Consider the following 14,893-nt stretch of genomic DNA (forward strand, 5'->3'; position numbering starts at 1 on the left):
GAGGGATTCTTCGGAAGAAGAGAGGGATTCTTCAGAGGAAGAAGAGGAAGAAAGAAGACAATTCTATTTACAAGAGGCAAAGAAACAGGAGAAGAAGAAAAGAAGAAGGGAAGAAAATGAGGAAAAGACTGTGAAGAAATTAAAAAAACAGAGAGACTAAATAAGGAGAAAGAAGAAGTTAATGAACTTTTTATTAAAGTGTTCTGTTGTGTTGTGAATTGGATTGTAAAAAAATGGATAAAAGAATAAATGAATGATAGAAGGTAAGTGTCTTTGAGTTTTGATTTTAAAATAAGAAGCTACACTCACGCACTCATACAAAAAGACACGTACTATAAGGGTAAAATGGGTTGTTTTTTTTGGGTTATTGGCAAATTGAAATTGTATTTTTTTTCGAGAAATGTGGGTGGCCCTGAAAAGGGCCTTTTTCTTTATGATGTAGGGGTGAGTTTAAGCAATCAACTTTAACTGCCTTAAGCTTTTGCCACGGCCAAGGCCTACTTCTGGACTGCGTAATGTTGATGATGATGATTGGGTTGAAATCACTAAGGGTGGTAAGGTAGGCTTAGTCACAGGGTTTACGTGTTTAGCTCGGGAAGGTTGTATTCTCTCCGGTCGTAATAAAGAAGTCTGATACATTTGTTTCAGACTTCTTAACTCCGCTAAAATGTCCAACAGTACCGTGACCGTTTGATTTTCACCCTCTTGTTTCTTTGCTGCTACTTCTTCTTGCTGTTGTTGCTGTTGTTTTTTTCTTACCTCTTCTTCTTGCTGCTGTTGCTGTAGGAGAAAAGCTTGTTCCGCTTCCTTTTGTCGTTGTATAAATTTCTCCAATTCTTCTTTCTGTCTCTGTCTAAAATTCTCCACTTGCGGTAATTGAAAAGGTAACGAAGGTTCCGGAACAAATTCTTGCGAGGAGAGAAAACCCACAAAATCCCAATTCACCTCTTCTGAAAGTAAGTCCGGGTTCCCTTGGGCAGTCTCCCCTGCTGGTGCACCCCAATGGATCGTTTTCTGAGTTTCCGTCATGTTGAATCACTGTCGCATAGATTGACTGCACACAAGCGCTAACGAATCTATATAGACCACGTGACGTCACAGACTGCTCTCTTCGGATTGGATGCGAGCTGACTGAATTTTGTAACGCGTGTTCGGATTGGTGAATGAACTCAATCCGTTTCAATCCTTCCTCTACCTATAAATAAGCGCAGTTAACTGCATTGATTCACCTGTTCTCGTCGCTTCAAGATGTGGACTACAGTTGAGTCATCCACCCTTGTGTCTTCCATGATGTTCAGGAGAGACATGCTCATGTATGTCCGATCCAAGTGAACCGTTGTCCACAGGACAAACACCAGCCTGTGGATACGTAGGATCTACGTCGAAAGACAAGGATGCCTGAAAAGAGTGCTGATGTACGGACCAACAGTAAGACGCAGCCTAAGGACAAGAAGAAGACCAATGCGGTGCCCTTTATGTTAAGGGCATATTAACATAAACCCAAAGGCCCTTTTCAGGGCCAGCCATATTTCTCGAAAAGAGATAGCCTTTCAATTGCCTACCCCTTTTTTAAAAAATTTAAATTTAAATTTAAATTTAAATTTAAAAAAAATTTTAAAAAAATCCCATGTTCAATTTCCCTTGACGCCATAAAGTCCCACCCTGTTTAAATTCCTTTGACGCTAAACCGTCCCACGATTTTTCTCCATGTTAAATTTCCCTTGACGCTAATCTGTCCCACGATTTTTCTCCATGTTAAATTTACCTTGACGCTAATCTGTCCCAGGGGTCTCTGTAATGCTAATTCCCATTGACGCTAATGCATCCCCCCTTACTACTCACACACACACACATATATATATATATATATATATATAGAGAGAGAGAGAGAGAGAGAGAGAGAGAGAGAGAGAGAGAAGTGTGTGTATTACTGCAAATATTAAATCAAGTTATTCATAACAGAAACAATCCGGGTCAATATCGACGTAAGCATGCATTATGTATGATGTGTTCGGATATGAGACTAAATAGAGATAAGGTTCTGTTATCAGATCCAGCAATTTTCCCGTGTCAAAATGATAGAAGGAAATAAATGTCCTCATTATACTCGACGAGTTTGCGTTGCAGCGTTAATACAGGTTGAAAAGGATAGGACAGTGAACTTAATAACAAGATAAATATTTGTTTTACTAGTTAGTAGCGGAGAGTTATCTAATACAGCTGTTCTCGCAGAAGAGACAATGCCTGAAAAGAAGGGGTGAAACTATACACAACAGCATAACGTGAACACGAATGACACAGAAACTTTTGTTTTACGCCGTAATGTCTGCCTTTATTTATCAAGGAAAAGGTAAGTGTATATATACTTCTTTAAGGTGTAAATGGCTCGATGGTATACACATTATATCAGAATGCAGTACTGTGAACAGGGGATTCCTAACATCGTGGCGTAGTCAAGGTAAGTAGTTACCGTATATAATCAAAATGTCTTATTTTATATTTAGTGATCAGATCTAAACTATATTATAATCATATTAATGAACTGAATTTGTTAATTGTCCTTAATCATATGTTGTTAATTTTTCCACTCCAAACGGAAATTTTACTGCTGTTTAGCGGGAATTCAGTGGAGGTGAGGAATAGTTTTGTCATCCTCGTCAAGTGTATGTTTGTGTGTGTGTGTGTGTGATTTGGAGTTGTAGCGTAGTGTGTGTGTGTGTGATTTGGAGTTAACCATTTTTCAGACATATCGTTAAGATGAGTACAGTGAGACGGTTTACAGTGATTGTCTGGCATTGCGTCATCATACCGCATACATGTAGCATCATCTCCCACCATTCACACTATCCTGACACCAGGCCGACTAGGCCAGCCAGTCCTAACACTAACCTCTAAATGCTGTGCGCATAGTGAGACAGCTGCCAATATCGTTTTTTTTTTTTTTTTTTTGTCTTTCGTATGACTCGGCCAGGGTTCGAACCAGCTATAAGTCGCATCTGAGGTGGACGTTCTAACCATTAGAACACTGGAGCTGTCATCATGCTCGCCAAACTGATAACATTGCTTGCTGATGGTTTACTATCCATTTTGTTCAATGTACATTTATTGTACAATTATGCATATTCATTCATATTAATAACATATAAATCGTATTACTTACGCTTTAAATATATTCACTCAGCCGTAATAGCATGTGTGAGACTGACCAGCAAGGGCTGATTAAAAAACAAATCTGACGTTACGTCATTATAGACCAATGAACTAGCATCCATATGTTTTATTTATATGAAAATCAATGGATCAAATCAACAGTATTTAGCTTCAATAACAAATAATTTGGTGTCTATGATTAGTGTATATAGGAAAGTTTCATTTTTAAAATCGAATAATTTATGTAAATGTCACTAATTCTGTTCATTTGCATTGTTGCGGATACACATACTATTCTCTACTATTTTCATCCTTTAATGCCATCATTTAATTCAAAACGCATGTTGCGTTCTTGATTGTATACATTTCATCTTTTTGATTATTCCAATAGGATTTTTCTACCTATTCCCAACCGCAATCCTGCCCCACCTTGTGCATGGGTAAGTTCACAGAGGAAATCATAGATAAATAATTACTAAATCCTTGAAATCAAATATATATTTTTCATATTTTGGAGCTTGGCATTAAACATTATTTTTTTTAAATTCCACGGAATCCGCAAAATTTGTATCAGCAGTTCATTCACCCCCGTAATAAATGAATAAATGCAAACAAAGATAATTATATAGATAAAGACACTAAAGAAACATACACGGTGTAGCCTACTCTCTCTCTCTCTCTCTCTCTCTCTCTCTCTCTCTCTCTCTCTATATATATATATATATATATATATATATATATATATATATATATATATATATATATATATATATATGTGTGTGTGTGTGTGTGTATAACTGCCATCTCACCTCCGCTTGTGTGTGTTTGAATCTCGGAATCCGTCATTGTCGGTACGTGGGAATGCTTGACGGTAGCGTCCCGTGGTTCGGTGTTCCTTCCCGGTTTTTGGTTTTCGGGGTTTTTCCTCAACCACTTATACAGGCCATTATGTAGAGTCTATCGTTTAATGCAAAAATGTCATTAAACCCCATAACAACAACAACATAAAACTATATGGGCATATTCCTGCAGCGATGACTAGGACTATGCCTGTAAAAATTTGTGGAAGTTAAATTGCGATATACAATGACAATTTACATAACATAACAAATACTATTAAAGTAAAGAGGGAATTCAAAATGTTATTTTACATTATTTATTGATACGAGTTTTTGTAAGAATGTAATAATTGGGAAAGAACATAAAAATTCCTTGAATCCGGGCTGCGTGAGATCGATTGTTGTCCAATCTACATCCTCTATTTTACGCTTTTCAGTTTTGTCTTTTTCATTCAATTGAAGATCATAATTCAACTATTGAAACAAATTGTACAAAGCTCCAATGGAAATATTTTCCAGCGTAATGACTTATGTGAGAGATCATACATATATTTACAATATGTGTACTCTTCAAAATGATTAGAGTGTATGAAGACTCGTAGTTGTTACTGCTCAAACATTTAGGACAGTACAGAGTAATGCATCAGGTGTCTCAGTAGGTAGCGAGACTAAGAACACGCCATAACTGTATGTTTTGCAATTAGAATCCCCCATGCAGTCTAACATGAATGACGCATGTCATCATTTTTATTTTGCGGACAACAAAATCGACTAGGTGCGGTCCTATAAAGTACAGTTGCTCCTAGCCAAGAATTTGCAAATATATTAAACAGCTGATTTCGTTCATGTAGATTGTGTTTATTACTAAATAAACAGCTCATATTCATAACTATTGCAAATAAATGCCGGTGATAGCTAATACTGAGCGTGACGCAGAATGAGATAACATGGGCAAACGTGGCTGTAAAATTATTCGTCTCACCTAAACCTTACTCCAGATTACGTTCGTGGCAAATGGTAAGGTTATCAACGAATCTGGTATTTCGAAGCATTACGGTATTTCAGGTCCCACGTCGGTTAGGTAGCATATCACATTAAGTTCAACCATTTTCTCGACTGGCAAATATTTTAGAAATAATTTGGTTCTTTGTGCCACAATAGACATTGAAAGAATCAAAGATTCAAACGAAATAAAAAAAAATGCTCAAGGATGAATTTTAGTTAAAAAGCATATAGATAAATATAAACCATATCGGAGTCGTTGGCAATATGTGTCGATTCTCGTATTTACTGCATCAATACCGCTATGTATCGATATATTAGCTAGCCATACACCGTTATTAATGTGTATCCTCTCGAAAAAAGAACCGCTCTACGGTACAAGTAATGATATCTGAACGCTATCCCTAATTAATGTATGGTCATCTTGATTCTGACATACGTTATGTACCACATTTATCAAAGTCCTGACAAACAAAAAAAAATATTTTCTAAAGGTACGTATGTCTGTTTACTCAAGAGGAACAATTAGATCTACTTCTACCCCAAAGTATTTTGGTTAAACGCATTGAGCTTCTTAACATAGCTTTTTTAAAACCTGGATTATCTGTGCATTTCGCTCCCAACCAACCCTAGCTATATTATCATGCAATGGATTAAAGACATATATTATTCAATCATATAATTCTATAATCATTACTGCAAAGGATCCTTTTTATAACATATACCAACTCTTCGATAGTTTCAATCATCAGACAGTCATATACGCATTAATTTGTTTCGATAATGTAGATTGAGCTAATAAGGTTGCAACTAACAGTAACGTTTACGTCATGTAAGCGTAGAAGAATACGCATATAATCTAATGAATAATTTTCACATGTTTCAATTAAAGATTAGTGAGTATATCACAACATTATTCTGAAGGAGTATTTCTTTAAGGGTTTTTGTTTCTTAACATTGTACAAATTGGCCCGTATGCTGTTAATGTACAGACATACTCCGATTCGACTTATCCAGTTTTGTTTAAAGGTTGTGAAAACATAATTTTTCTATATTCTACTAATCATACATAACCACTTTGGATGAATCACCAACGTATATTTACGTACATTAAACAGTACAAGGGCAAGATGTGATCCACTGCTGCCTGCAAGGTACAAGTCAATACTTGCATGAACTTGTAGTGCTGACCTTCGACCTAGAACGTACGTGTTTGTTTTGATTAGACTGGCTAATCTAATCCATGTTATGGTTCTTAATTCAGTTCGAAAGATCTGAATTAATCTAACTTTATTGATCTTCACAAAAACGTACTCTCTCTCTTATCTAGCTGTTATGAATCTTGTACGTCTTAACATTCGGATTGATTTCTTATCTTTGTATTAATTGTATTTGTTGATGAGCACAATATGCACTTAAGAGATGCATTTACGTTAGTACTTTGGTTATCATATCGTCAATGGTATCTAGCTTCCGAATTGTATAATATTTACCTATTTCATAATTAAAGTTATCGTTGCAGGGCAACCTTACCTTCAAAGCTTTGAATTAAAGTTTATCAAAGTTGCATTAAACATGCTAAATAGAAAAGTACATATTACTCCAGTAAATCTAATTTAGATCATATCAGATTAAACTCAGTTTTAATATTGACAGTATTTTACAACCTGACAGTGATAATGCTAGTTGGCGTACCGGACAATCGTGTGCCGAGGACAAAGGTATATATATATATATATATATATATATATATATATATATATATATATATATATATATATACATGGGGATGTATTATGAAACATGTCACAGGGACAGAATTCCGGCATAGAGTCGTACTATGGTCGTAGAGATGTATATAAGGAGAGAAGTGAACAATTGTTTATGTTCTTATCTTAGTTACTGTTCTTATTATTATTTTTTGTATGTAAAATTATGTAATGTTTTGTTCAGATTTAATTTGAGTGGAATCTTTTAATTACGTCATGTATTAGAAGTATGAGGTGATCATATGACTGTTTTGACTAAATATCGAATGTCATGGTCATCTTGTTATCGGCACAGCAGTGTCGTGATTTATTTTGATTCGCAATTCAATCCTAGTATGGAAACAAAAATTGTTTTTACACGTAGTATTGATGCGCTGGCACAATTTTTTAAATCGATTTGAAAATAAATTGTCATAAATACAATGTATATGCGATGATTTGTGTCGCAAATTCAACTGTTTGCCTGACAATCAGAACAAAAACAACATTTTCAAACATTTTGATCAGTATTTCTAATATATTTTGTTTGAGCGGAAAGACGTATCCATCTTATGGTCCAATCTTCATGTCTTTTATATTTAAACTTTTACCACATATATTTCAAGTAGACCAGGCTGAACTTGATTTATGAATTTACTCCAAACGGAAACCACGCACAAACCACTAGTGTGGCGCCGTAAGCTCAGCTCTTAACAACCCGGAGCATGTACACTTTATATCCCTAATTTTATTATTTTCCATTTTATTGTGCAATAAATATAAAGTTTACAAATTGAAAGTTCTGGTAGAGAACATTAAGTAATAACTTGGGATTTTTATAAGCGCTATGCTTTCCCGTTCATTGTGGGTGTATAGATCTCAATGTCACCAACAAAACGTTCACGAGGAAAAATGCAGTTATAACTTATCAGCGATTCGCGTAGCGAAACCAATCCTCCTCAAGCGATGTATGAATGAGCTCTTTACATCCCCGATTTTTTTATATTTTCAATTCATTAACTATTGTTTAGTACAATTTAGTCATAGCATTCCGAAGCAACAGCAGTCATACTTTGTACAGAATACAATCTTAAGTAATATCAAACTTTTCTATTTTTAGAAACAGTGTCATATACCGTGATCACCTTTAATGCCATAAAATAGCTTCACACAGACCACTAAATATATCATGAATGACGGCTTTACAAACTAGAATATATATTTTAAACTTATCATATCGATATGAATTATTATTAAGTAAATCCAGTTAGTATCGAGTCTCAGACACAAAAATATCTGTGAAAGGAAATGCAACCTCTTCCCCGAAAGTCTAGTGGCTTATTTTCATTTATTCTGCCCTAGGAGGAGAGGCTTTATTTATTAAGTAACGCGTTCTGCAAAGTTTATTTTGAATATAACATCCTTTTCTAACACGCGGTCTAAGTTATTGATATAGTCATAATTGACCTATTGCATAATACGACTGTAAAGATTTTTGACGTCATACAACGTCGGTGATTAATACCATACATGAACTAGGTACAGAATCTAAGGGTCTACATTACGATCGTACAAGTCCAGTTGTTTTCACAAACATTTCTCACTACATTCTTTGACAGGATAAAATGATAATAGCGATCACATATTTACAGATTACTCAAACAGGGTTAACATTGATTCAAATAGAAAAGGATTTATGTGATACACATTATAGTATCACGAATCTAAATTAAGGACCATACAGAACAAAACCCGACATTTTTTCTAAAACTTAAGTATCTAATTAATAGTTTAAATTATACAATGAAAATTTAAGTAGAACTGACAGTTATTTTATAAACTCTAAAATAATCATAACACGTTCTACATACTTACAAAAAAATCGAATGCTCAGAACGAATCACAGGCCTTCGAATGTATTGATGTACGAACAGTCTTTATTTATTACAATAACATTATTCAGATATCCTTTGAGTTCAGTCACAATGCAATCAGAATAATATTTTTATTCAAACAGTAATATCAGCACTTTGTACGTCAAATGAGTAAACCAAATACGACATTAATTTCATCTGCAGACTGATATTAAAACAAACATAAAGGAAATAATGATTATAGCCACCAATTAATTGTCCATCGTTACGCCTAACATGGATACAGTCAACATCTCAATATGCTCCAACTGCATGCATGACATATTTCACATTATGCTACCTTGCAACAGGACCCACCTGACTGAGCCATTCAATCTAAAATCTACAGATATGCACTAAGTAAAAAGTCACACTAATGATAGACATAACACCTACCCTGATAAGAAATCAAAGACTTGCACAATAAACCTTCCTTTTACATATTAGTCAAACATACATATAATATTATAATAACATAAGTATGCATGAAGATGTCTTATGAATGACACAAGCATATACAAAATAAAGCAATATATTACTAATATACACGCGATAGTACATCTACAATTAAGGAGTCCTTTCCCTTGATGTAACTAATTATAATGTTATATTACTACAACATCAAACTACATTTCAACATCATCCGAGGTTTCGTTTGTACTGTATTAATGTAAATAAGCAGGTTGTAATCAATGAATACATTAAAAGGGAAGGAGCTGACTTACCATACACTTTAAAGTGTTGCAAATCCAATATTAAAGTCTAGAACTCATCGACAGTGGAATAATGTTTCTCGTGCTTGTTTAATGTTTTGAAGAAATAACATATATTATGCTCCACATCACTGTTATCTACTTGAATTAATGTGCCATCAACACCATCGTCACTTGCATCAACAGTTTAAACGGTTTGTTCAAATCTGGAGCTGAAATAATTGGTACACTCTTAACTATTGACTCTAATCTATCCTAAGCTTCCTGACATTTGACCGACCAACAAACCTTGGTCTCTTAATCGACAAATTGGTCGGGAGTTCAGCAATATTTTAGAGGGTTGGGCAAAAGTTTCGGTAATATCTAGACATACAAAACATCACTGGGAATTATGAGATATCCTTTACCGTAGCTTCTGCATATTTAACCTGTTAATGTTCCACAATATGTCCTAAAATGAAACACAAGCACTGCAAAACTCACGTTTATTTTTGGAGTGGTTTCAAGGTAATCGTTACAGGTGTGGCTGAATATTATGATATTATAGACTTACACGTCATAGCCATTTATACCAGATGTTATCACCATTATTAAATGCTGGAAATTTGATGGAGAGTTTTGTCATATGACATGGCAACATTGTATATTAATAGAGTCCATCTGGAATTGCAAATGCCGATTTCTTATTCCATGTGTGGAAGGTGCCAAAATACTTTCAAAAAGTCGAATATTTGGTGACATTTTTGTTTCCAATGTAGTCAATGCAATATTCGATTCGTGATATTATAAATGAATCTGACGTGGTCACTCTAGTAAGGGCATGTACGGAAAGTATTATCAGGTTTCAATAAAATCATTCCCCAAGAAATATTGAATTTATTTTTCAAATATTCATGCTTTGTAGAACTCATACTGTGAGTGTTTATTTCACGGCTGTAGAATGTACAAATCATAATGCTAAATTTTATTTCTTCCGGTCGGAATATCTGCAAAAAGTGCTATATTTGCAGAATAGTTGTTTCAATTAGTTCTAAACTTTATGTCGTAGACATGAAAGTTTCTGGTCGAGATTCTCTTTTCTTTCCGAGTTCCGAAGACTGGTTAAACCAATATCACTACAATCCGCATGTACAATTTAAATCCTCATTGCGTGGAACAGGTACAACTAAATTCATTCAGTGATTAACAGTGTTGCCTCAATGGACATACTCATTTAGCATATTCATATGGCATATTTGTGTCTGTTTCCGCCTCCTAGGCATGTTGGTGTCATAAAGTAAGTCACTTACTTTCCTTTTAACTGCATGGAGACCATACTACTTATCTGGAAGAGGACATCAGTTTTAACTGAGTAGATTGAAGATTAGTTCATGCAACCGCACAAACATTTGACAAATGGATTAGAAAAATAGAGATGTGTGAAAGCAAAACACACATAACCAAAGAACCACGAAAGGACACACAGACCTCTTAACGTTTTAAAGTTTAAGCCAGTATAAACTAAACATTTTGCGGTCCTTTTTATTACAAAGACTTGGACAAAAAACGTTGTCTGGCGGTTTTCTCATTTTCGTTCAAAAATGAATAGCAATGAGAAGAAAAATAAAACAAATATAAACTTCTCATAAAGCTTGTCTTGCTCTAAACAATTCTTCTATTTGATGACAGCAACACAGGCTTGGCGTAGTTAAACAAATATATGTGTACCTATTATATAATGCATGTGATTGGATTATGGATTGATTAGCAGCAGGGAACTGTATAGGTTTTGATATTCTGAAGCCGACGCATTATAGAAACTTTGCCAAGCATAAGAATGATTCTATAATTTATACAGCCTGTAACAACTTTGATATAATTGCATTAATATAAGGGCATTAGAATCGTACCTCTGACGTGATTTGTAAATATGTTAGTCAAATTGTGATCTTCAAGGCAAGATAGTATAATGCTGACCGAACTCAATCTTGGATTGTTTAACAAAGTAACACGAAGTCATTGGTTTATTGATATATGCTCTTATTGACCAATCCAGTTCGAAGAGGAATATGAAATAACTTACTAGATAGGTTTATATCAGTACGTGAGAGGCTGATCAGACCACTTTGTGTTCTCAAATGTATGTAGCGCATATGTCAGAAGATGCGATTTAGGTAAGGCGGTTCTGAGGTTTAAGTTGCTTGCAGTTCTGCACTACCGGTGCAATGATCATCTGTTCAAGGCAATGCAGACTATCATTCGTGAAACGGCCACATACTACGGCGACCGATCCATAATACCAGCTCTATCTCAACTCAACCGCCTACCCATCCTCATCTTTGGATTCACATTATCCGGGTTTCGAGCAGAGCTCAGTTCTCCAGCATTTATCAACGTCTCACAGTTTTATATCCATTCCGATCAGAAACCACAAATGGGAGTGATCTCGATCGAAAAAAGTGCACCCTTCTACAACTCATTTATGTGTGACTTGCGTTCTAGGTGGAGTTGCATACTATATCATATGGGAATTCACACTGGCATAGACAACGTGAAGGTATCATCCATGAGTTTTTGATATGCATCTTAAACGAAAGACAATCGCCTTTTAAAATACAGGCGTGGACAATCACCTGTGAGATGTAAGCAAATTAATATTTTTGATTGCACGCACTGAGGATATGTGGTTAGGGCGTTTTTGGTAACGACGTTGCAAGTACCATCAGTGCCACTGTTGGCGTCTTAACACACTAACCCCTAGCGACGACTTAACGGGGCATGAGGTAGTAGGCTACTGCCGAGCTCTGTAGCGTCATGGTCATGCATAATACACTAATGTTGGTGGCATTATAGAAACGTAGACCGATGCATCTCTACAATGATACCAATTAATCTTGAATATCTAGTTGCACTACAAAATACAGATAAAAAACCTCATTTTTTTGTACTACGACATTTTCCTACCGAAACTTCGCCAGTGGTCGGAATCCGATTTTGTGTGCGGAATTTAAACTTTTTGGTCTCAGATCTAAGGCAAACCGGTATGAACTGCAAACAGACAGCTAAGCATTGGAATAAAGAATGGTCTCGATGCAAAAATAATGGTTCCGTTCAGCAATACAAAAAGAATTCCAACTGTTACCCTTCTGCCTATGCCCGAATCAAATAGCCAATGAAAAACGATGTTTCGAACACAACTAGGCAATATGTTATTGAAAGATCATCAGGGATTTGGTAATTTTGAATCTATTCAGAAATAGTTTTCAAAATGTGTTTCCTACTCGACTTCAAGCGAAAATGTCAAAATCCTCCAGTGGTTAATGTGTTAAGTCTGAATATGTCACATTGTCGACGGGATTACAGCAATAAATGCTTCATATTATCTTAGGTAAGATTTAACTCAAAACGTTCAGAACGTTAGTGGTTTTATCCTCAGCAACAAGGGTACGATCAGCTCTCGGGGGGGGGGGGGGTCTGGTTATTACTTTATTTACCAGCATCGGAATCGTGACTGTGCTAAATGGACTCTAACGGGCAATACATTTCAGTGGTACTCAGTCTATCGTGTTGACGAACGTCTCATACTAAAGCTCTACAATTGGATTTGAGTCTATATAGACACCATTTCGTGTTAGGCCCCCAATGGAAACGTATAAGTGCCGTGAGTTTTAGTCGCTTAGGCCATTCAGCACTTACAATCTACAATATACTTTTCTTAAAGGCAAAATACAAAGTCATGGATGAAGGAAAGATAATAGACTATGGGCACGAATCATTGGTGTTCCCTGATAATCACTCGATTGACAAAGAAGACAGGGTATTGTTGAATGTCTTATAACAAGCGAAATATAAGGATAAGGAATACAAATCACTTGTGCGAGCGTATGTGTCCTGATCGAAGCGTGCATGTATCAGATGGGTTCTGGGTGGAACAAATAATTAAATCAGTTGGACGTAGAGCAGTGCTCATTCAGAACGTGCTAAATCATAGCAGCTATGGTTACTAGCAATTTTGCTGATGGAACAACAATAAAAGTACTGGCCTAGGGTACGTTTAATACAACGCATTTCACCAGCAGACCAATCAGAGTTTTAGTTCAAAAAGACGCGTTTTAAGGCATCATATTATTCGGCGCATGTATTATAGACAATCGCAGATCATGTATCTAAGGAACTATGCAAAAACACAACATCCGTATAATAGTCATGTGCAAGAAGATGTAGTAGACAAACAACAACATAACATGAAATAACGGCTGAATCGTACAAAGCGTATACAAAGCAAACAAAGAATCGAATGCCCAGGGAATAGCCCAAGCGCGCTATGAACTGGTGGAAACTCTCGCTGAAAATGCATAGTTGCCAAGTTGTGTGTTCTTATTGTTTGTAGTTTGAACCTGCGTAGAAACAATATACATTAGATAATTAAATCAACTGATTCGCTACTATGTCTGAAATATTTCAGTTTTAAGATTGTACCTCTATGCATATTGTGTAGATAAAAGAGCAATAATAAATTGTTAACCTAAATCTTTTCACGTGTCTATGGCTGCTCTACATTATCATATTCCACCTGTCCTGTTTATGTAATACTTATAAAAAGAGCAAAAGGGTTATATAAATAAAATGTATTACGAAACAACTATTATGTATATATAAGTATATAATAGTTCAGTATTTATTCAGTGTCTACTCGGCGCTTCTTTCCTTGTCTCTTGTATTCCTTGAATGGAACATCTATTGTCACTTTTAAGCAGTAGCCTGCAAATAGTGATGGGCTCCATTTGCCCTGATAGCGTTTCTCCAATGTTACAATGTCCTGATGAATTCGCTCGCCGAGCTCATCTCTCTCAGCTCCGCACTTTGGTGGAAAAATCTATATGAGAGTGCAAAGTTTTTATCTTTAGTGACATGTTGCAACCAAGGCTCTTGAATGCCTTGAGGAGGTTTTTCATCAACTCTCTGTAGTCGTGTGCCTCGTTGTTTCTGAGACACTTTGTTGCCACTAAATGTAAGGCTTTCCATGCCGTCCTTTCCTAGATACGCAGGGCACGGTCAAATGCATTATCTCTCGAAGTTCACGATCTTCCTTTATCTTAGCTTCACTTAACCTTGGCAATTTTCCACGGAGGTACTTGAAAACTGCTTGTGTTGTTTATTTTTAAATGGCCTTGACAGCGTTCTTCTTCAGACCCAGCTTCATCTGCAACGGTGTTAACAAAATCTATCTTGAGTGAATAAGTGGTTAATGATGAACACTTTTCATCCCAGGCACCAATGACTGTCGGTGTGGCCAATCTCTATTAATGTTGTGGGAATCTTTCGAACGACTATCCCGTTCGCAGAGAAAACAGTAGTACTTTCTGTATCCAATCTGTAGACCAAACAAGAGAGCACGAACCCTCAAATTTCCACAGCTACCACTGATGTTGATCATAGTTTATGCACCTCAAAGGTTTTTTTTCATGTTTTCATAGGTTTCTTTCATATGGACTGCATTACCAACTGGAAGTGATGGCAAAACGCTAGTAGTATGCAGGAAAACATAT

At 35.8% G+C, this 14,893-nt stretch overlaps 1 protein-coding gene across 1 annotated transcript in view; it reads left to right on the forward strand.

Moving 5' to 3' along the window:
- Positions 1–2,120: 2,120 nt before the first annotated feature.
- LOC149798411 (receptor-type tyrosine-protein phosphatase epsilon-like) overlaps positions 2,121–14,893 on the forward strand; it is a 111,738-nt gene continuing 98,965 nt past the window's right edge. Inside the window, exon 1 of the mRNA XM_089963609.1 lies at positions 2,121–2,350. Coding sequence (XP_089819735.1) covers positions 2,293–2,350 — 58 coding nt within the window. The 5' untranslated portion in view covers positions 2,121–2,292. The remainder of the gene's footprint in view (positions 2,351–14,893) is intronic.

The sequence above is a fragment of the Sinohyriopsis cumingii genome, chromosome 6 (assembly GCF_028554795.1).
Source record: "Sinohyriopsis cumingii isolate HCF-2022 chromosome 6, ASM2855479v2, whole genome shotgun sequence".
Classification (NCBI taxonomy): domain Eukaryota; kingdom Metazoa; phylum Mollusca; class Bivalvia; order Unionida; family Unionidae; genus Sinohyriopsis; species Sinohyriopsis cumingii.